Source organism: Bubalus kerabau, chromosome 1 (assembly GCF_029407905.1).
Source record: "Bubalus kerabau isolate K-KA32 ecotype Philippines breed swamp buffalo chromosome 1, PCC_UOA_SB_1v2, whole genome shotgun sequence".
Classification (NCBI taxonomy): Eukaryota; Metazoa; Chordata; class Mammalia; order Artiodactyla; family Bovidae; genus Bubalus; species Bubalus kerabau.
This window is the reverse complement of record NC_073624.1, coordinates 156,753,805-156,775,933: the sequence shown is the minus strand read 5'-3', so window position 1 is coordinate 156,775,933 and position 22,129 is coordinate 156,753,805. Positions and strand designations below refer to the sequence as shown.

General features: G+C 50.7%; 1 protein-coding gene across 8 annotated transcripts in view; it reads left to right on the top strand.

Moving 5' to 3' along the window:
- DLG5 (discs large MAGUK scaffold protein 5) overlaps window positions 1–22,129 on the top strand; it is a 139,251-nt gene that overhangs the window by 39,297 nt on the left and 77,825 nt on the right. For all 8 annotated transcript variants that reach the window (XR_008699087.1, XR_008699083.1, XM_055537303.1 and 5 more), the window contains exon 2: window positions 11,789–11,857. Coding sequence is in view for 6 of the 8 variants with exons in the window: in XM_055537303.1 (XP_055393278.1) it covers window positions 11,789–11,857 (69 nt within the window). In the remaining 2 variants the exon portion in view is untranslated. The remainder of the gene's footprint in view (window positions 1–11,788; window positions 11,858–22,129) is intronic.

Here is a 22,129-nt window from a genome sequence, read left to right as displayed (position 1 = left end):
GGTGCAGGAGATGGCTGGCAAAAGGAGAACACTGCTTGAGTGTGTTCATGCAGTGGGTCGCAGCCCAAGTCCTCTCCCCTGTTTGGGGTGTGACAGCATCTGGTGGTTGTTGTTTAGCCTGCTCAGTCGTGTCCGACTCTTTGCGACCCCATGGACTGCAGCACACCAGGCTTCCCTGTCCTTCACCATCTCCTGGAACTGGTTCGAACTCATGTCCATTGAGTCAGAGATGCCATACAACCATCTTGACTTCTGTCGTCCCCTTCTCCTCCTGCCCTCAATCTTTCCCAGCATCAGGGTCTTTTCTAATGAGTTAGCTCTTCACATCAGGTGGCCAAAGTATTGGCGCTTCAGCTTCAGCATTTGGTACCTGAGCAGATTCCTGCAGGTGAGTGCATGTAGCTGTCCTTTTTGTAAAACTTTGTAAAATGTCCCTGTGGTTTTGAAAATGGACTCCTTTCATCTTCTTCTGAAGGTCCTTTCAAAATCCATAAAAGCATTGTGCAAATAAGTGTGAATCTTTCTGGGTGATGTCACCTTATCCAAGAGGAAAAGGCGTGCAAAGTGTCCCAGGGCTCTTGGGTGGGACAGCCGCTTACTTGGGGCAGGACCTCTGGGAGACCCCCTGGAGGGCCACACTCTTCTCTATACTCTTGTTTCTCAGAGCCTCAAGCAAAGAATAGATGAGATCATTGTCCTTTTATTTTCCCTGAGGGCCCTTTCGGTCCTGGGCATTTAAAGAATGTTGGAGAAACAGATTGGATTTGAGAGTTAATTCTCGTCAGTGATTGATTGTAGTAAGCTTGCTAAGAGCTGGGAACCTTGAAATAGTGTTTCTGTTGGTGGACTGGCCCTTAGGAACAACACAGATCAGGAGCAATGCATACATACCTCCTGGTCTTGGCCTTGGCAGACATCACTGACCCATCCTGGGCTCCTTTCCTAAGCACAGGTATAGCCTCACGCTCCTTAAGCACAGCAGGCAGTTGTCACAAGACATGGCAGTTCTTTCATGATGAACCTCTTGCCTTTTCTGTTCTAATCCAAGCCCTGCAGTTTTGGTGGAGAAACCAAAGCCAGTCAATAGCCATACTTCATTAGCAGAACATCACTGACCTCCAGATGACCGAATCAAATGTTTGTGCTCTGTGTCCTAGACTAGCATTTGGCATGGCAGACCAGCCCCTCCGACCACTCTACCCCACTGCCTTCTGGAAGGCTTAATTCTCTTATTCCCCCTGTTTCCCCAAGTAGTCTTTCTGTGTCTCTCTCTGAAATTTGTATTCCTTCTCCTGTCCCCACAGTTCACATGTCCTAGGATTTTGTCCTGTATGTGCTTAGAACAGTAAGCTTCTCAGGTGACTCAGTGGTAAAGAATCTACCTGCCAAATAGGAGACTTGGATTCCATCCCTGGATCAGGAAGATCCCCTGGAGAAGGAAATGGCAACTCACTCCAGTATTCTTGCCTGGGACATCTCATGGACAGGGGAGCCTGGTGGGCTACAGTCCATGGGGTTGCAATAGAGTCAGAAATGACTTAGTGACTTCACCAACAACACAGTGTTTGGAACAGTACTTCCTGTGTGGGTGCTATTTAGGAAGTCCTAGATCTGACCTTCCCCTTCCCCTCGCTTTTTTCTTACCCAAGGCCTTCACATTGCCAGTGAGCCACTCTAGGCTTGTCACTCATATCCTCCACGCTCTACGGGGTGACTGTGTTAGCTTGAACCTGGCTCCCCAGCTCCGCTTTCTGACCGTCAGCAGCCGGGCACCTCCGCAGAGACTTCCTTTAGCACGTTCATTCAGCCTGAGCCTCAGCAGGGTCTCCTCGTCTGTCTTCACCAGCCTTTTTCAGTCCTCTGCCTCTGTTAACTGAAGTACCTTCCAGTACCTTCATCCCGAACCAGTATCATGCTCTACTTCTCCCCACCCACGGTTCCTTCATCCTAGCCTGTCCTCCCCTCTGCAGTCTCTGTGTCCCTGCTCAGCTCGCACGCCTGACCAGTGGTTCAGGGGAGCTCTTGCAGGAGCATCCTAACTGTTCTCTTTACTTCCAGGCCTTCCTCTTTCCGCCCACCCTGATCACAGGTGCTGGAGACATTGTCCTGACGCTCATCCCTGCTGTCTTACTCCTGTGCTCAGAAGCTTGCAGTGTTCTTGACTTCCAGGACTGAGGGGCTGGGGCTTTACTGGATCAGTGTTGTAGGATTTTGTGATGCTTGGTGGGGTTTGGATCACCCTGAAGCCCCAAAGATTTTGTATTACTTTAATGGAGAGGGAGGGAGATAAAGGTGCCTTCTGTGCCACCCACCCCACCCCACCCCACCCCCCGCCCCGCCCCCACTGTTTTTCATTTATTTTGCTTTTTGCTACCCGTTTTTCTGATGTGGGAAAGTAAACCTAGAATTTACCATCTTACCCATCAATGTTATTAATAAAAACATTCATAGTGTACTGCCATTCCTGCCATCCCCCTCCAAAACTGTTTGCATCCTGCAAGACGAAAACTACACCCATTAAATAGTGACTCCCTTTTTCCCCCTCTCACCCTGGCAGCCACTATTCTGCTTTCTCTACAGTGTTGACTGCTCTAAGTACTTCATAGAAATGGAACCAAACACTTTTTTTGTGTCTCTGTGACTGGCTTATTTCACTTAGCATAATGTCCTTAGAATTCATCCATGTTGTAGAAGACACCCAAATCGCTTGCCTTTTTAAGGTTGAGTAATATTTTATTGTATGTATATACCACATTTTGCTTATCATTTCATCCATCAGTAGACACTTGTATTGCTTATACATTTTAGGTATACATTTGTGAATAATGCTACTATGAACATGGGGGTAGGATCACCTTTGAGACCCTCATTTCAGTGTTTTGGGGTAGATGCCCGAGGTGGATATGTTGGATCATGTTATGCTAAGTCACTTCAGTTGTGTCCGACTCTGTGCGACCCCATAGACAGCAGCCACCAGGCTCCCCCCTCCCTGGGGTTCTCCAGGCAAGAACACTGGAGTGGGTTGCCATTTCCTTCTCCAATGCATGAAAGTGAAAAGTGAAAGTGAAGTCGCTCAGTCGTGTCCGACTCTTCGTGACCCCATGGACTGCAGCCCACCAGGCTTCTCCATCCATGGGACTCTCCAGGCAAGAGTACTGGAGTGGGGTGCCATTGCCTTCTCCGATGTTGGATCATATAGTAATACTATTTTTGATTTTCTGTGACACCACCATACTAGTTTCCACAGTGGTTCTACCATTTTCCATTCCTACCAGTAGTGCACAAGGGATCCAGTTTTTCCACATCTGTACCAAGACTTCCTATTTTATTTTATTTATTTATTTTTTTATAGTAGCCATCCTAAGTGATATGAGGTAGCTTCTCATTGTGGTTTGATTTGTATTTCCCTAATGGCTAGGGAGTTGAACATCTTTTCATGTAACTGTTGGCTATTTGTATATATTTTTTGGAGAAATGTCTATCAAGTCATGCCTAATTTTGAACATTTTCTGTTGTTGAGTTTTAGGAGTTCTCTGTTCTGGGGCTTCCCAGGTGGTGCTAGTGGAAAAGAATCCGCCTGCCAGTGCAGGAGATATAAGAGACACGGGTTCAATCCTTAGGTTGGAAAGATCCCTGGAGAAGGGCATGGCACCCCACTCCAGTATTCTTGCCTAGAGAATCCCATGGACAGGGGAGCCTGGCAGACTACAGTCCATAGGGTTGCAAAGAGTTGGACACAACTGAAGCGGTTTAGCATTCACATACTGATACTAATTTCCTATCAGATATGTGATTTGCAAATATTTTCTCTGATTCTGTGTGTTGCCTTTTTACTCTGTTGACAGTGTTTTTCCATTTACCATTTTAAAAATTTTCATGAAGTCCAATATGTCTGTTTTTTCTTTTGTTGCTGTGTCTCTGGTGTCATATCCAAGAAATCCCTGCCAAATTCAGTATCTTGACATTTGCTAAAAGTTTTCTAGTTTTAGCTCTTATCTTTAAGACTTTGATTCCTTTTGAGTTAATTTTAGTATATGGTATTAGGAAAGGGTCCAAATTCATCCTTTTACACGTGGATATCAAGTTTTCCCAGCATCATTTCTTGAAGACACTCTTCTTTCCTCATTGGATGGTCTTTCAGCACCTGTCAAAAATTACTCGACCATTATGCAAAGGTTAGTTTCTGGGCTCTGTGTTCTGTTCTGTTGGTTTGTATGTCTGCCTGTAAGCCAGTACCACACTGTTCTGATTTCTGCAGCTTTGTCCCCAATCAAGAAGTGTGAGTCCTCCAGCTTTACTCTTCTTTTCCAAGACTGTTTCGGCTGTTTGGTGTTCCTGAGTGTGTGGCCAGAGTGGGAGGCCCAGGTCCATCCAGCTTCTGCTCCTGTGCGGTCACTTTGTACCTCCCATCCCTGTGGCAGGTGTCTCAGTAGGTTCAAACTCAGCAGGGCTGTTGGGGTGGTGGGAGGGTAAGTGGTTTTCCTCCTTGATCTCAGAGTCCTGGGGACCCAGACTGAGCTGCCTTGGTGGTCAGTAGTAGCCAAGGCCCCACACAAAGCATGCAAGGAAGAGGTGTCAATGCTGTTGAAGGAAGAGGGGGGTGAATGGCAACTCGTTGCTGATGAAGACAAGACCTTTCCTTTGTAATGACTGTCTCTGGCCTCTGGACTGAATGTCCCTGACCTGTCCAGCCTGGGGTGTCATGTCCTTGCCCACTTTCTGGTCTGAGCCCAGGGCCTTTGCACTTGCTGTTCCTCTACCTGGAACAGTCTTCCTCCAGCACTCAGCTTCCTCCAGACTCCTTCAGGTCTCTGTTCAGATGTGACATCCCAGAGAGACCTCCCCTGACCCTTGTCCCACCATAGCCACCTCTCTGCCCTACCCCACTCACCCTCCATTTTACCCTGCTACAATTTTCTTCATAGCACTTACTACCTAATGCAGTTTGCATTGGCTTGTTGAGTTATTTCTCTCCTATCCGCATTCCTTTGAACACCATGAGGGCAGGGACTCTCTGTCTTATTCTCGGCTGCACCCCCAGTTTGTTCACTAAGCATTTGGTGAAGCAGTGGGCTTTGTGTTCCCAGGGCAGGCATGCCTACTAAGGGATGGTGTCTGTGCAGAGCACCATTATTGCATCTCTCTTGAAGGGCTGACCAATGCCCTTATATGCGCAGGTGAGGGTCATGGAAAGGTTGGAGCGTGGCCTGGTGTGATGCTCAGCATGCAGTGAACACTCGGTCTTGTTCTGTCTGATTCAGAGGACAAGAGATCGTCAAGTGAGGCTGGAAAGGCTTGGAATTGGCCATAGCTGGGCAGAATGATGGAAGGGGGTGGGAGGCCTCCTTATACCGAGGGGAAGAAAACAAAGGCATAGCAGGGCCGGATTCAGGTATCGGGAGCGGACACTCAGGGCTGAGAGCCAGGTAACAAGAATGGGAACTAACGTTTGTGGAGCGCGTGTCTGTGTGCCTGGCTCCATCCCCAGGGCTTTACCTTTCCTCGTTCGGTTCTCATAGCCCAGAATTCTTCCTATTTCATAAACCAGGAAATGAAGGGCAGAAAGTGGAAGCAGCTTGCTTACAGTCACACTGCTGGTAGGTGGCAAGCCTGAGCTCAGGGTGTGTGGGCCCAGGACCTGTCCTTGTACCAACAACCTGCAGTGCAAAGTTGCGGTGGAGGGCAGCACATGCCACTCAGTCATAGGCCAGACAGAGAGGAGGGTGCTGGTCTGTTGGACTCCTGGTGCCGATCAGAAGTTTATTCCAGGGCGCACGCACTCACTGTGCCGTGTCTGGCTGCAGCGCAGTGGAAGCTTGGCTGCCTGTGCTGCACTATTTCCTGTCCCGCCTCGGTGTGTCCTCTTGGCTGCTGACTTAGGGGCCTGAGCTCTGGTGAGGGTAGCAGAGCAGTGACTCTGCAGCCGGCCCTTCTCCACTCTCTCGTCTGTTTTCTTTGTTTTGGGGGGCCCGTCAGGTGTGGCTGTGCTCATTGATGATGAACACGCCCCATTACATCATTGCGTTTTAGTAGGAGACACTTGAAGTCTGTCTCAGTCTCCTTCCTACCCTCTAGGGTGGAAATGATGACCAGCCCAGCCTCCCTTCCTTGAGCCATCCAGATCCTACTCTGAGCCACTTCCTGGGCTTTCTAGGTCAGGTGACAACTGTCACCCAGCCTGGCCAGGAGGCACGAGCCTTCTCGTGTATGGCAGGGAGAAGGTGCTTTCCCCCCGGAGGTGGGCATGTCAGGTACCTGAAGCAGGACTTTCTTGATCAATGTGCCAGGCTCCATGGCTGCTCCATTCCAGGCCCCGGTCACTCCCTATCTCCTGAAATGTCTGGACTTGTCGGCCTCCAACCGTGGGTCTCCGCATTCACAACCTGGGGCCCTGTTGTTAAGGGAGGAGGAAGCTGAGGCCCTGGGGAGGGGCATAGCTGCACTGAACTGTGGTTCTCCAACGGGGCTTCTCAGCAGCCGGAGGCGCCCACCCTCCCAGCAGCCCCCGAGGTCCTTAGAAGCAGGGGGGCAGGCTCAGCACACAGCACTTTCACCTGCCTGCCTCCTTCTCATACCTACAGTTCAGGGAGTCAAGTGTCTCAGCACCCAGCACGGTCTGGACATGGGATGGGAGGAAGGAGTAGCAAGTGTCAGGGCCATAAGCCACAGCTCACCCCTCTTTCTTTCTTCTTACTTCTAGTCCCCAGGCCCCGTTCAGCTCAGTGTCTGGCTCGGAGGGGACAAGCCTTCTCTGGGGGATTGTATCTCTGTGAGGCCCTGGACAGGGGCGGCCCTGCTCTGAGACTTCTCACGTACACAGAGGGGTGGGTTCTGCCTATGTCTCCTCCAGGCTGACCTGGCTTCTTGGTGCCTGTCCAAGTCCAGCAGCCTCCAGGCTCCTTCCTCCATGAAGTCTCCCCGGACTGCCAGACCTTTAGAAGCTGGGCAGCAGTGTTGTGACTAGGGATCAGGAGCGCAGACGTTGAGCTGGACTGTCTGGGTTTGTATCCTGTTCACCCCATGACCTTAAGCAGTCACTTCATTGTTGTAACCCTTTGTTTTCTCCTCTGTCATTGCAGGTGTAATGGCAACCTCAGGGTTAGTGTGGGAATTCACTGAGAGAATACATGCAGAGTTTAGTACATCCCGGCGCTTATAGGGCTCAGTATCAGCTGCTGCTATTATTATGACTGGTGTTGTTATTATTAGTGCTCTGCAGCCCAGCAGTTTGTCACTGTGGACTGTTCAGCCTTGTCACCCTGGCAGACAGCTTTCCTTATGGGTAACCCAAGGATTGAGGACGGCGGGGTTGGAAGGTCTGGTTTGACTGCAGGAGCAGCAGCCGACCCTCGGGGCGCTGGCAGGGCCAAGCGCTGTGTCACGGCCTTTTCATATTAACTCAGTTGATACTCTGTGAGGTTAGTACTCCTCTTGTCCCATTTTACAGACGTGCACGTGGAGGCAGTGAGAGGCTGAGGGTACACAGCTGCTAAGGGGCAGAGCTGGGAGTTGAACCCAGGCCGACTGGTACCGTCAGTCTTCTAGTCACTGCTCCCTCGGGTTTGCAGTTGGGCCCCAGGCTCAGAGAGGGGAAGGGCCTTCCATAGACTCTCAGCAGGCAAGTCGCCTCCTGAGCCCCTGGCTTCTCTTCTGTCTCTTAAACCCAGCCCAGTGTCGGGCTCGCAGGGCTTAGCCGTGTCCTAGGACTGTTGGACGCACGTGGGCGTGAGAGTGACTGGTTGCCCTCGGCCGTCCATCCGTGGGTGGTCAGCTCTGAGCTGGAGGGAGGGTTCTGGGCTGGGACAGGTGGCCAGGTGGTGATCCTTCCCGCCCTGTCGCAGAGCCCCCAGGGAAGAGCGGCTTGCTTCCCGGGTGCTGGGGGAGGTGCGTGTCCTCCAGCGCCCAGAGCTGTGTCGCTCGGCGCCTCAGGCTGGAGCAGTGAGAGGACTCTGCCTGCCGCTGGAGGCTGGAGCAAGCCCCTTTGGTTCTCGGTTTCATGGGGAGGAAGCGTGAGTCACCGGGGCCTTTACAAGCCCCAGGTGAATGGAGGGGTGTGTTCTGGTGGGGGGTGGGGGAACGGCGGGGGGAGGTGCACAGGCCCCAGGAGGGGGCCTCGGAGGGCTGGGCGTTCTGTTACCGCTTGGGTGATTTTACTGGAAGTTTTTTTGAAGTGGTCTCTGTGACCCAGTGGGGCTGAGTCACAGAGTAAATACAATTAGCATTGCGGCCTCTGGGGAAGGACGCAGACAATGCCTGTGGCCCAGGCCAGTCCCCGTCTGCCAGCTCTCTCCCAGGGCTTCTGCCTGGCTCCCACACACATCCCTGCCTGCCTGCTGACTCGGGTCAGCCTTGCTTTCAGTCCTGCTGTGGACCTCACTCCCTGCAGGCATGTTAGAAATGCAGAGTCTCAGGCCCCACCCCAGGTCTCCCCAGCCAGAGCCTGCACCTTGACCGGTTCCCCAGGTAGTTGCTGTGCAGGGAACCCCTTGTATCATCACTCTGCTCCACACGGCCATGAGAACCTGGCTCCCACTCTGCTCTCCTCTGGAACTCTCACGATCATACGACTTTCTCCGGGTCCTCTCAGGACCTCTGCACTGGCTTGTCTGAGTTTGTGGCAACCGTCCTGAGTGTCAGTGCCTTGCTGTTCTGTGGGCCTGGAGGGGGAGGCGGTGGAGGCAGTAGTGGTGTGGGAAGCTGGCCCTCGTTCATCCAGACCTCTGTGAGAGGTGGAGGGTGTGCCTTCGGGTTTGGGGTGGGCGGGCGGGGGGTGCAGTGCCTTCAAGGGAACTCCTACCTGCTCACATGGCCAAGGGTGAGGGGCTTTGCGGGGCAGGGGAGCGTGCACAGTGAGATGGGACCCCTGTTGGCCTCCAGAATGGATTGTGAAATCCCAGGGGTAGGTGACGTCTATCTCACCCCTCGGAAGCCATCGCTTAGCAAAGACACCACGTGACTTTGGAGGAAAGTGACTCCTTTTGCCTTTTCCCGACAGTCCCGACCACACAGGCTTTTAAAGACAACAATAGCCAAAGAGACAAAGCATGACCAAGACAGTGTCGTCTTCGGACCTTTTTTTCCCCCCCGAATGACGTCTAAGGCCCTGGGAACATTGTAGAAACTGGGCCTTGTCCAATTTTCATCGTCCCCTGGCAGCCCCAGCACTGGCCCCCAGGAGCCCTGCCAGCCAGCTCGGGGGAGGTAATGCCCGGAGATGCAGATAAAGATGTCATACCGCCCCCGGGTCAGGCCCCACAGCCCCATCAGGTCAGGACACAGGGGGCAGGGAAGAGGAACAGAGTGTGTTGGTTGGCCAGTTGACTCCTCCCAGCCAGGGGGGAAGGTGGGAGGAGAGAGAGAAGGGTGTCTGCCAAGTTTAATTAACAGTGGAAACTCACCACGGGGGAGGAGAGAGACAATCTGCAGGGGAGGGGCGGTTTACTGGAAGATGGGCCGCTGCTGATGCCAATAATGAGAAAGAGGCACAGCGTTCTGCAGGGAGCATCACCAGAGCGCAGCCTGTGGTGTCATAAGCAGGGCTGGGCTGAGCTTAGATCTCTGAGGTGTGAGCGGGACGGTGTAGCGGTGCCTGCTTTATCTGAGTCTTTTGAAAGTCTTTTGAAAACAGTCCACCAACATACCGGCTGGTTTGGTATATTACTCGCTAACCCCTTTAACCACCCCCTGCCCCCGATAGCAGCAGCAAAAAATAATTAAGAAAATAGCAGTTGAGTTTAGCAGATAGGCATGCTGTTGTATTCTTGGTTTTTGAAGACACCCATGGATTGGCTGCATTGCACCTGACTTTATTTCATAGATCTTTATGTCATGCTTGATGTTTATGACAGGGGAAGAGGAATGCTGTGAGAAGCCTGTGATGCTCATTGTTTAGACAGAAATGAATCGTGTGGGTTGAATGTGAAATGCAGGATATAGCTCACTGAACATCGCTTACATATTTTTTAGTAGGATCGATAGAGGACTTGCTGGGTTGCCGGGGGTTTTCTGGTTCTGTCTCCCTTCAGAGGATGTGCAGAGCCCACCTATGATATCCCTGCCAGGTGGGCACGGAGTGAATGCATGTGTTGTGAGAGCCCCCAGCACCTGGGTCTTCTCGGACCGAGGCAGTACTGACCGTTAGGCCACCCTGCCCTGCATCCAGCAGCTGTTTCAGGCGTGCTGTTGGAGGCCAGTTGAACAAGTTGAATCCCTTTGGGTGATCCTTTCCACTTCCCAAGCAAGCCTCTTCCATCCATGCTACGTGCCCAGAGGTTCTCCAGAGATTCTCAGAAAATGTGATAATGAAGCCATTGGCTGTCGCAGGCCACTGTTGGACTGCTTGCCATTATCTAAGTCCCTTTTTTCTAATTTTCTCTTTTTCCGCTCTCTCCTTTCATCTCTCTCTGGTGGGCCGCCAGGGCTGTTCGTTGCCCTGCCCTCTGTGTGTGGTCTTCATCTTTCCCCTCCACGTCTTCCCCATCCTTTCGGGGTCTTCCCTGTCCCCTGGTGCACCTCTTCGTCCCCTCATCTGTGAGTTTCCTTGCTCTTCTCCTTCTCCCCTGCTCACTCCATGTCTTTGTCCCTTTTCTTTCCCTTCTGAAGGTGTGCAGGTGTAGAGTAGCTAGTCAACAGTTGAGATGGGAGAAAACCTCTTAGATTTGACCCTGCATTTTTGATCCTGGAGTCCAAGGTCTCATAAATTCTTGGTTGCTTTCTGACACCAAAGCCCTAGGGCTCATTCAAAGGCTTTATTGCAAAAATCTCATCTCTGGCTCACCCACTTTGCCCAGTACACACACGCCTTCATTGTGTAGTTCTTTCGGTTCCAAGAACAAAACATTGCATTCTTCCCATTGTCTTGTTTTATTTGACCCACCATCTCTGCATGTTGTGCTTTTTTCAACTCCCATTCAGTCTCTGGGTCGGTTCGCCCACCCTCTTGCTTTTGTGTCATCTGTCGTCTTGGTAAGCAAAGCACACCTTTGTTTCTGTTCTTCATGGGAAACATTATCTCTGAAATGCGTCAGGGGGAAGGACCTTCTGAGCCATCTGGTTGAACCCCTTCATGTTACAGACTTGAGAAACAGAGATCCAGAAAACCGAGGCCACTGGCCAGTTACTCACATGTGGATAAGAGCTGGGCTCAGATCTGGATTTCTTGACCCAGAGGTTTTTCCTGATACCAGGCAGGTACCCCCCCGCCCTTGAAAAAACTTGTTATCCCCCAGCTTTGGTGACTGTGTAATTGCTCATAATTTTATGAGTAACTTTTACTAAGGGGGCAGCCACTGACTAAATTATTAAGGACTGAGCTTGAATACAGTTAGGACCTAAGAGCAGAACAGTCTGGCATGAAGAATAAAAGCTTCACATATGCTCACTTAGGCTCTGTTACTCTCTATATGGAAGCCAGAATCACCCTGATACAAACCTGTAGGAAATCCCCAGGCCCCTTGTCACCCTGGGTGTGTGGCTCCCTTGCTAAGTAAGCCTTTTCCCAGATGTCCTGACAAGAAGCCAGCTGACTGACTCTAAGCTGTCCTCTGCAGTGCAGAGATCACTCAGAAGGTGGCCAAAGGTGAGGCGGAACCTGGGGCCGAAACACCGCAGATGAGACCCTGTCGACCACATCTCCCCTGCCCGGCCCGTGATTCTGATGTCTAGTGCTTGGTGCGGTGCTGCTTCTCAGCCTGGCACCCACTGAAGTCAGTTGGTCTGACAGTGGTTTGGGGTGTAGACAAGAGAGCCCTTGGGATCGGTAACAAACGGCCCCTCTTTCTGCCTGCAGGCTCCACCTACAGCGTCTTGTCCATCATGCCCTCAGACTCGGAGAGCAGCAGCTCGCTCAGCAGTGCGGGTGAGTACCTCCTTCCTGGGGACCCCTCCTTTCCGGAGGACCTCAGGGAGGCGGGGGGCTAGGGCCGAGCCGGGGCAGCGCCAGGTACGTGGGTGGGAAGTTGGCTGTCACCTCCCTCGTGCAGTCATCTCTATTCGCCTCTTCGCTCATTGGCACGTCCTCTTCCAGGAGGAGGCAGAACTCTGCTGTTAGCAGGGGCGTACGTGGTGGGGAGGTACCCATGTCACTATTTCTCCATTTTGTCAGGGCACAGGACTTCTCAGAGAGCCTGTTGTCCCCTGCCCTCAGCCCCCGGCCTCGTAGCGCCTGGTGCCCGCTATCCAGGAGACCGACCCCTTTGGGAACTGTCCTTTGTGAGCAGGAACAGCCCACAGGGAGTGAGTACTGCCTTGAGGGCAGGAGTCGCCAGTTCATGCTGAATCGGGGTGTGTGTCTCTGCATGTGGGTTCCGGAAGCCGTAGAGGGAGGCTGTCCCTGCTGTCATTGGAGATGTCTCCGGGGAGGAAAGTTGTTATGGTCTTCCAGTCTTCCCGCATCTCCGTGGCCTGTCCCCTGTGTCCCACCTCTCCTGCGTGTAACACCCTAGTGTGGCTCTGTGTCCTGGTCTGACCTTGACACCTTCGGTGGTGAGTCCTGGAGGTTTTGAGTCGGAAGGGCTCACAGATGTCATCTGGTCCAGTTCTTTCCTTTTCCTGCAATAGACAAATGGGGAAATGGGCACTCAGAGAGGGAACGTCTCGTGTCTGAGATTCTGGAACTAGCCAGGGAAAGGCCTCTCATGAGTTAATCTGACTGATCCAGGGCACTTCCGGGGTGGCAGAAGTGGGCTTACCATATAGTGGTGAGTAGGCAGATGTGCTCATGGATCTTAGGGTCTACTGGGGCGATAGTCAGGTGAGTAGACACAGTAAGTAAGGTCAGAGTGATGAGAGGGGTACCAGAGGGAAGATCGTCTTCATTTTCTAGGGCTGTCCTAGCAAAGCACCATAAACTGAGTGGCTTACACTAGAGAACTTTACTCTGTCCAAATTCTGGAGGCCAGAGTCTTGAGATGAAGGTGTCGGCAAGGCCACGTGCCCTCGAGGACACCAGGAACAGGTCTTTCCAGGCTGCTTTCCTCCTGGTGGTGTGTTGGTGATCTCAGATCATCCTTGGCTTGTAGGTGCATCACTCTAGTCTCTGCATCCATCTTCACGTGGTGTTCTCTCTCTGGATGTGTCTCCAAATTTTCTTTTAAAAACAGGACACCATTCACATTAGTTTTGGAACCTGCCCTACTCTAGTATGATCTTAACTTGATCATCTGTAAGGACCATATTTCCTAATAAGATTACATTCACGTTTACTGGGAATGAGGACTTTAGCATCCATCTGTGGGGCAAAGCTCAGCCCCTCAGAGGTCCCCACATCCTCCTTAGGGTTTAGGGAGGACTCTGCTGGGACCATAGTTCACTTTGCCCTGCCCGCTTTGGGTCGGTGAGATACAGGGATTGAATGGTGGAGTTGTGGAGATTTTGAACATGGGACTGGCTTTCAGGAAGTGCATGGTGGGGCAGTCAGGTTGAGTGCGGCGGTGGTAAGATGGGTTTTTTTTAAACTGAGCTGGTTGAGCTCTGAGCGCACCTCTCTTGCCCCACCCTTTTCCAGCTCCGTATTTCCCTTGGGAAAAAGGTGCAGTGATCTAACTAGCATCTGACCAACCCATTCACATCCAAGTGTTGCCTTTCCTAGGAGCATTTGCATTTTAAAAGGAGATTCTAGAGAGAGAGAGTGCTTAAACCACTGCAGTTATTGTTAATGGTGGGATTTCAGGCATGAGTAGGAAGTTTTTTTTTGTGCGGCTGGACCTTTGTATACTTTGAAGAAGCGTCATGTCAGCGACCCACCAGCTGGCCCTTGGGATGGAGGGTCCCCAGTGTCCCTGGATACGTGTTGGCAGCCGGCAGAGAGTAGTGTTGTGTTGTACGTCACTGTCTGTGCCGTCTTGGATGCTCAAGATCTGCGTGCATCCCTTCAGGTCAAAACCTCTCCAGTTCCCCAGTAGCCAAGTTCTCCTCCTCTGCTTTTCTGCATAGAGTCAGCATTGACCTTGGGGTGAGTAGCCCCATTTCTCTGCAGGCTGACCTCAGTGTCCCCATGGCTGTATTGGCCAGAAGGCTTTTGGCTGCAGCAGTACGGAATACCTATTCATACTGCCTTAGACGAGAGAAATGTGTGATCTCGCGTGGTAAAGGTGCTGAGGGTGGGCTAAGTACATCAAGTGTGACTTTGCGGGCCTCTGTGTGGCGTCTTCCCTCACGCTGATGGCAGGGGCAGCCGTCACATCTGGACCTGACAGCGTCCTGGGCAACTATGCTCATTGTGGGAACTGCTAGCCACACGTGGCTATTTAAATTCCAGTGAATTAATGTGAAATGAAATCGCTAGTTTCAGTAGACACACTAGCCACGTTGCAAGTGTTCTACAGCACCCGTGGCTAGTGGCCACTGTAGTAGACGGAGCAGATAAAAGAATGTCTCCATCATCACTAGTGGCCCAGAGGACGAAGGAGGTCATCTCCTCTTGTGTCTCCTGAGGGGCAAAGAAGACTTTCCCAGAAGGTCTTCAGCACAGTCCCCAGTCCCTGTCCCTTGTTTGTGCCCAAACCGCCACTCATGCAGTGTGGCCCTTGGACCAGCAGCACCCAGATAGATGATAGAAATGCAAGTTCTTGGGCTTCAAAAGCTCTGAGGATGGGTCTCAGCATCCACTTTTAACAGCCTTCTTGTTTGGAGATGAGCTGACCTAACCTGGTCCCAGGCAAGGGCACTGGAATGTCTGTGGCCAGCTTGAACCAGTTCCTTGGACTGGAGTGAATGGAGGGTCAGCCCTGGCCCACTGCAGCACCTTCAGGAGGAATTCCCCCTGGCTCAGCCTCACCTAATGATGGGCAGAGCACTTCCTTTCCTGGCCGTCTTAGGCACCCCATGGCCCTGGCTGAGGGGCTGATGAGTCAGATGGAGACTGGCTGTTTTTGTTTGTTATGGTCTTTCTCCATGAACCTAAGGAAACGCAAGGTCTTATAATAAAAATATCATTTTCACTTTCCCACTTATATCTCCCTAACCAAGAATGTTTGGGAAAAGAGCAAGTTATACATAGCTAAGAGAAAATTGGTAGGTGGAACCTTGGGTATAGCACTTTTTCTGTAACAGCTGGTACCTGGCTGCCCCTACCTCTTCCCAGCTTCCATCAGGTCCTCAGGTAGTCTGTCCATTTTAGCTTTCCAGCCTGACCCTGCTAACAACATACCAACAGACCTAAATGTTGCCTTATCTTTCTAGGCAATTTTCATCAGCTGAGCACATGTGGCTTCTTTGAGGCTTTCCCCCACCCCATGTGGCCTGTTATTTAAGTAGGCCCCATGGATCTGCCCAGGGGAGGCACACTCTTTACAGACAATCCATATTTTTTCCTCCCCGTTCATCCTGACCTCATTTCTCAGGTGCCTTTCCCCACCGCCACCCCCTCCCCTCCCCCCTCCCCCATCTTGGGTAACTAGAGAAGTTCTGACCTCATTTCTCAGGTGCCTTTCCCCACCGCCACCCCCTCCCCTCCCCCCTCCCCCATCTTGGGTAACTAGAGAAGTTTTAAGAAGAAGAGAGATTTTTGGGCAACATTTTTTAAATGAGCCTTACATTTCATACAAATTGAAGTAACAGGGGAGCTTTCTTATTAAAGAGAGAGATGTCCTGGTTTGTTGGCAGGAAAAAGAGCTGGAGGGCTTCCTTTCCATCCTAACAAAGATTCCTTGAAAGTGCAGCTTCCGGTTGAAAGGATGCTGGGGTGAATGAACATTGAGGCAGGGTTGCACCTTGACCCCGTGCCCTCTGACCCTTGCTTCTCTGGTCCTTTTGGACCCCGGGCCTGTTTTTTTCTCAGTTTATCAGATGGACAGGCTTCCCTGGTGGCTCAGATGGTAAAGAATCTGTCTGAATGTGGGAGACCTGGGTTTGATCCCTGGGTTGGGAAGATTCCCTGGAGAAGGAAGTGGCAACCCACTCCAGTATTCTTGCTGGGATAATCCCATGGGCAAAGAAGCCTGGTGGGCTGCAGTCCATAGCGTCATACAGAGTCAGACACGATTGAGCGACTTTCACTTCACTTCAGATGAAGTGATAGGAGTGCCTTGTCCCCTTGGAGCCTGTGTTCCACACTCATGGGGATCACAGGCTAGCCAGGTATCTTAGTCTGCCAAGGCTGCTATCACAGACACTAGACTGGGCAGTTCAGAAACAGCACACATGCATTTCTTACCATCCCGGGAAGCTCATGAGTCAAGATCAAGGCAGAGTTAGTGTCCTGGGTTGGGGAGGCACTTCCTGGTTCACAGATGGTGCCTTCCCCTTGTAACCTCACATGGCAGGAAGGGGAAGAGCTTTCTAGGGTCTCCTTAATAAGGCCACTAATTCCATTCATGTGGGCTCCACCCTCATGACCTGATCACCTCCCAAAGGCCCCACCTCCTAATACCACACCTAGGGCGGTAAGGACTTCAACATGGGAATTTGGTAGTGTACACCAACATGTGGACCATAGCCCTAAAGAGGTAAGTGACTGACCATTTTGCCTTGCGTAAAGCAAGGAAACCAAGGGGAAGAAGTAGCTATTTCTAATGAGGGATGTCAGTAAACTCTAGGGAGGAGGTGGCCCTTGAGTGGGGTCTTCCAGGAATGGCGTTCTGGATGCAGGAGCAGCCTGGAAGCAACAGGCTCTTGCTGTCTGTCTTGATTTGGGTTTCTGCACACTGACCCCGAGTCAAGGATTTGAGAGCAAGTAGCTGATCTGGGAGATCTGGGAGCTGGGTGAGGCTGCTGCTGCTGCCCTGGAATCTCACCTCCTTCCTCTCCAAGTCCACGGGGATCCCAGCTGCAGTCCCATGCTGACCAAGCAGGGCATCCCCTGGACGTCAGTGGGCGATGCTTTTAAATGAGTGGATCCTGGATGGCCGAAAGGTCAAGGGATTAGAAAACCACTGTGGGCAGCCAGTGTAACTTTGGTTCACACCAGAGGTTCTCAAACTTTATGAGGAATGAAATTTACCTGGAGGTGGGTGTTGGGTTCTCCACCAGGGTTCCTGATTTGGTAGGTCTGGGTGGGGCCAGAAATGATTGTTTCTAACAACCTCTATGAAGCTGAGTTGCTTTTGTATGTGGAATTGTGTCTTCCCCGATGGCTCTGGCTCTTCTGGGCTGGAGATGAGGATGGCTTGGTTTTGCTCGCTGAGGCTGGTGGTGACCATGTTCTGTTGCTTTGCTTTGCTCCTGACGGTCAGGGTCTGAAGGAGGCCGAGCAGTTTACCTGGACATCCCCACTCCACCTGACCACCTTTGGCCAGTGCCTGTATTCTCCGTGGCCTCTGGTGCCACAGGTCAGCAGGGCTCAGAAGCAGAGCTGTGACCTGTCTAGCTGTAAATAAGACTTGAGGGATGGCTTTCAGGGTCAGCTGTGATGTGACATAGGAGCTTATAACCAAGAAGACTATCAGTTGCCAGGCTCTCACTGAGCCTCAGTGGTCCACGGAGGAGGCAACGTGAGTCAGGGTAACCAGGAGGAGGGGCCTGGACTCACAATGGCCAACAGGCTGTGCTTCCCTCGCCTGTGCCCCTCTCACACCAAGGCCCAGAAGAGTGATGACTTCTCTAAACTCCAGGGCCCATGCCAGCTTTCCTGGCATCTTTTAGCACTCCTTTTGGGGCCATTTTAGTCCAGTCCAAATTGCTTAACCCCAGAATCCTACCCTGGACATAAAAAGGAAAAAGAAAATCTGCCTTAAATTTTTATTTTTTAATATTTATTTATTTATTTTAGCCGTGCTGCTCAGTTTGCAGGCTCAGTTTCCCTCAGTTCAGTTCAGTTGCTCAGTCGTGTCCAACTCTTTGTGACCCCATGGACTGCAGCACAGCAGGCCTCCCATCACCAACTCCCGGAGTTTACCCAAACTCATGTCCATTGAGTCGGTGATGCCATCCAACCATCTCATCCTCTGTCATCTCCTTCTCCTCCCACCTTCGATCTTTCCCAGGATGAGGGTCTTTTCCCAGGAGTCAGTTCTTTGCCTCAGGTGGCCAAAGTATTGGAGTTTCAGCTTCAACATCAGTCCTTCCAAAGAACACTCAGGACTGATCTCCTTTAGGATGGACTGGTTGGATCTCCTCACAGTCCAAGGGACTCTCAAGAGTCTTCTCCAACACCACAGTTCAAAAGCATCAATTCTTTGGCGCTCAGCTTTCTTTAGTCCAACTCTCACATCCATACATGACCACTGGAAAAACGAAAGCCTTGACTCAGTTTCCCTACTGTGGATTGAACCCTGGCCTTAGCAGTGAAAGTGCCAAATGTTGACCACCAGAGAGGTCCCCTGCTTTCTTTTCAAGCGGGTTCCAGATTTGGGAAGAGGAAGGAGTGAAGTGACGGGGAGAGTGGACAATTTTGCATTTGAATCCAAAAGAACAACTGCACAAAGAGAGTTTGAGGCTTTTGTGGACAACTCATTTGACATCAGTTTTAGTTTTGCTTCTTTAAACTGTTTCCTAAAAGTGAGGTGGCTGATGGGGTGGGGGTGACAAGCCACACCTCTCCTGGAGTGGTGGTTTCAGTGTTAGGGCACCATGCGTTTGTTTTTTTTTTAAGTCATGTTCATTGAGGTATGTACAGTAAAACTTATCCTTTTTAGTGTATAGTTTGATGAGTTTTGACAAACGCATTAGTCATTTAACCAGTGCCACAATTAAGACACAGAGCAATCAGCCTACCCTGAAGAATTCCCTTCTGTGACTTTATGGTCAGCCCTTCTTGCCTCCACTCCCTCCAGCCCCTGTCAACCACTGATCTCTCTCCGGCCTCTGTAGTTTTGCCTTTTTCCAGATGTCATGTAAATGGAGTCATACGGTGTGTGGCCTTTTGGGTCTGGCTTCTTCCACTCTGCGTAGTGCGTTCGAGGGTCCCCATTCCCTCTGCGCTTGTGTGTACCAGCAGTTTGTATGATGGTCAGTGCCTTTTTATTGCTGAGATGTATTCCATTATATGAATATAATAACACTGTCATTTATCCATTCAACAGCTGCGATAAACAGTTACGTGCTAGCTTTTGTGTGAACATAAATTTTCATTTCTTTTGTGTAAATATCTAGGAGTGGGATTACTGGGTGGTATGGTAAGTGCATGTTTAACTTTATAAAAGACTGTCAGAGTGTTTTCTTTGACAGAAGTGGCTGTATGATTTCATATCCCCACCAGCAGTGTTTGAAAATCCCAGTTTCTCTGCGTCCTTGCCAGCGTTTGTTGTTGTCACTTTTTTAAAAATTTAGCTATTCTGGTAATGATAGAGGGACTTGGCAGTTGTCTTCAAATACTTGCACATTTGTTGTATAGAAGAGAAATTACAGTTGTATCTTGTGGCCTTAGGGGTAGATCTAGGGTCAGTGGGAGAAATAAAGATCTTAATTTGGTTCACAGAATAATTGTCTGGGGAGAGATTAGATGGGCTTTGCTCTGAAGTAGAGCGCTCCCTCACTGTGCTAGAACTCACACAATCCACTAGCTACTTAGAGGATTCCAGCAACCATTTTCTTGAAAGGACTGCATCGTCTTCAAAATGTTTTTCAACCCTGAGATGCAAGTAGAAGAGGAAAACTTTATTTTGAATTGGATGGGTATGGAAAAGGTTTTCGGCAACACTTGCTGTTTATTTTGGGACTTCCTGGCTTAGCCCATCTTGGGATTTTTCTTGCGGTCCCCTGTGGTCCTCCTCTGCCCTCTTGCCTCCTTATTGTGAAAGGACCGGAGCATCCAGGCAGCAGTCTCCCTAAGTCAGCCTGCCATCTTATGGGTTCACAGGCCTGGTGGCCTTCCTTTCTGTGTGGTTCATGTATGCTCAGGCCTTCGGGGTGAGGGAACCAGGGAGGCCTTCGGGGAAGGGAACCAGGAGGCCAGTCCTGTTGGGAGACTGCAGCACGGCGAACGAGGCCCTGGGTCTGGAGACGGAGCCGGGTCTGTGTGGGTGTCTGCCTGTTTCCTAGCTGTGCAGTCTTGCTAGATGTCAGTTTCTCATGTGGTGATCACAGCATGTACTTGGGAGGGTACCCTGGGGTTAATGAGGTGAGGACCCAGGTGCATTTAGCATAGAACCCAGTACCTAGGCTGCCCTCAGCAAACGACAGCACTCATGTCATTGTCTCCATGATCAGCTGCCCCTGCGTCCTTTCCAGCTGCAGGGCCAGTGGCCTCATCCTGCTGGAGACAGACAGGCGGCGGTTGTGTGTGGTGACAGGTCTGACCCCTACTTCTGTCGTGCCTCAACTTCTCTCCGTAGCCTCTGCAAAAGCTAAGGACTGCATCTTTCTGTTGCTTCATTTTTAAAATGGGGTGAGAATTCTTTTTCTCTCTAGAGGCAGGTTTTGGGGCCTGGTGATGCTTTTCAGTTTTAAAATTGAGATATGATGTTTCTCTGATTTTTTTTTTTTGAACTTGACCATAGGTCAAGTCATTCTCAAAGCATGGTCTGGTGTCCCTGAGGTCCTTGCAGGGAGCCAGTGCAGTCAGAACTGTTTTTATGATGATACTAAGATGTCTCTTGCCTTTTGCATGCTCGTGCTCACACAGACTCCACTGTGGAGTGGAGTTTTCTAAAGGTTCCATCCGCGTTGCTGCACACATGTGAGACTGTAACTGACTCTGTTAAGCCAGACATCAAACATCATCACAAAGATGCAGAGCAGTGCCATTCTTCTCACTGTGTTTTGTGTTTGGTGATGGAAAGGGTAGTTAATTTTTTACCAAAGAAATCTTATGTGAACATGTAACAAGTTTGGTTATTTTAAAATTAGTAAATATTTAAAAATACTTCTGAAATTTCTAATCTGGTAGACGTTATTAGACATAACCATATAAATAAAAGCTCTTTGGAGTCCTCAGTCATTTTTAAGTATAAAGAGGTCCTAGAAGGCGATGGCACCCCACTCCAGTACTCTTGCCTGGAAAATCCCATGGACGGAGGAGCCTGATAGGCTGCAGTCCATGGGGTCACGAAGAGTCGGAAACGACTGAGCAACTTCACTTTCACTTTCATGCATTGGAGAAGGAAATGGCAACCCACTCCAGTGTTCTTGCCTGGAGAATCCCAGGGACGGGGGAGCCTGGTGGGCAGTCGTCTATGGGGTTGCACAGAGTTGGACACGATTGAAGTGACTTAGCAGCAGCAGCAGCAGGATCAAAACATTTAAGAACTTTTAGGTTGAGGCCCTGGGCACTGGGGTCAGGCAAAGGGCACTCTATATGCCATGCTGTCATTTACTGGCGTGGTGACCTGGACCCATTATTTAAGCTTGATAAGGTTTTGTTTCCTAATCTGTAAAACAGGAATAATAGCAGTATCTTCCTTAAGGGGATAGGATGGGATAATGTATGAAAAGCGTCTTATAAACTGCCAGGCATACGTGAGTGCTGCTCACGGTTGTCTTTGTTGGGCGGCAAGGCACGGACAGCAGCAAAGATTGTGTGCTCTGAATACAGATGGCTGGGCTCTCATCCGGGGCATCACTTGCTGTTTGTGCACGTTTGAGTCAATTCCTTGACCTTGCTTGGCCTGCCTTCCCACCTGTAAAATGGAGATGATAATATTCTTATCACCTCCAAGGTTGTTGGGAAGATTAAATGAATGCCCGGGACGTCTGTGTTGGCTGCTGTTGTGTGGGTTGGTTGTGACAGTTTACATTGGAATCCTTCTTTTCTGAGCCGAGTCTGAGTCTGTTTAGTCTATTCATCCCCTGTCTTGGGTTTGTCAATCTTAAACAGTTCACGTCCCCCTGGGTTGGTTAGAGGCTTTGTTAGTTGTGGGCTTCTCTGGAGGGAGTGTTAGGCACATATCCAGAGGAAGCCCCATGTGTCAGAGAGCCAGGTAAGTTAGTGCAAATCAGAAAACAGTCATAGGACTAGAGCTCGTAGAAGTGCCTTCATTTGCAGAGAGGAAGACGTCAAGTCACACAGCTGCACAGAGCTGTAACCAGCCTGTCTTCCAGAACCCCTGGGGGCAAGGGTGAGGATCCAGGGTCTTTGGAGAAGGGTGAGGGAAGGCTCCTCCCACTGTGGAGTACAACCCCTGCAGGGAGGACGATGCTCATTGGTGGTGGTCCTGGACCCCACCTTAGAGAACATTCCGGCCCCAGAGTTCTGGTCTGAGCACAGAAATCCTAATGTTATGGTGGTGCTGGTCTTAAAATAACATGCATTTTG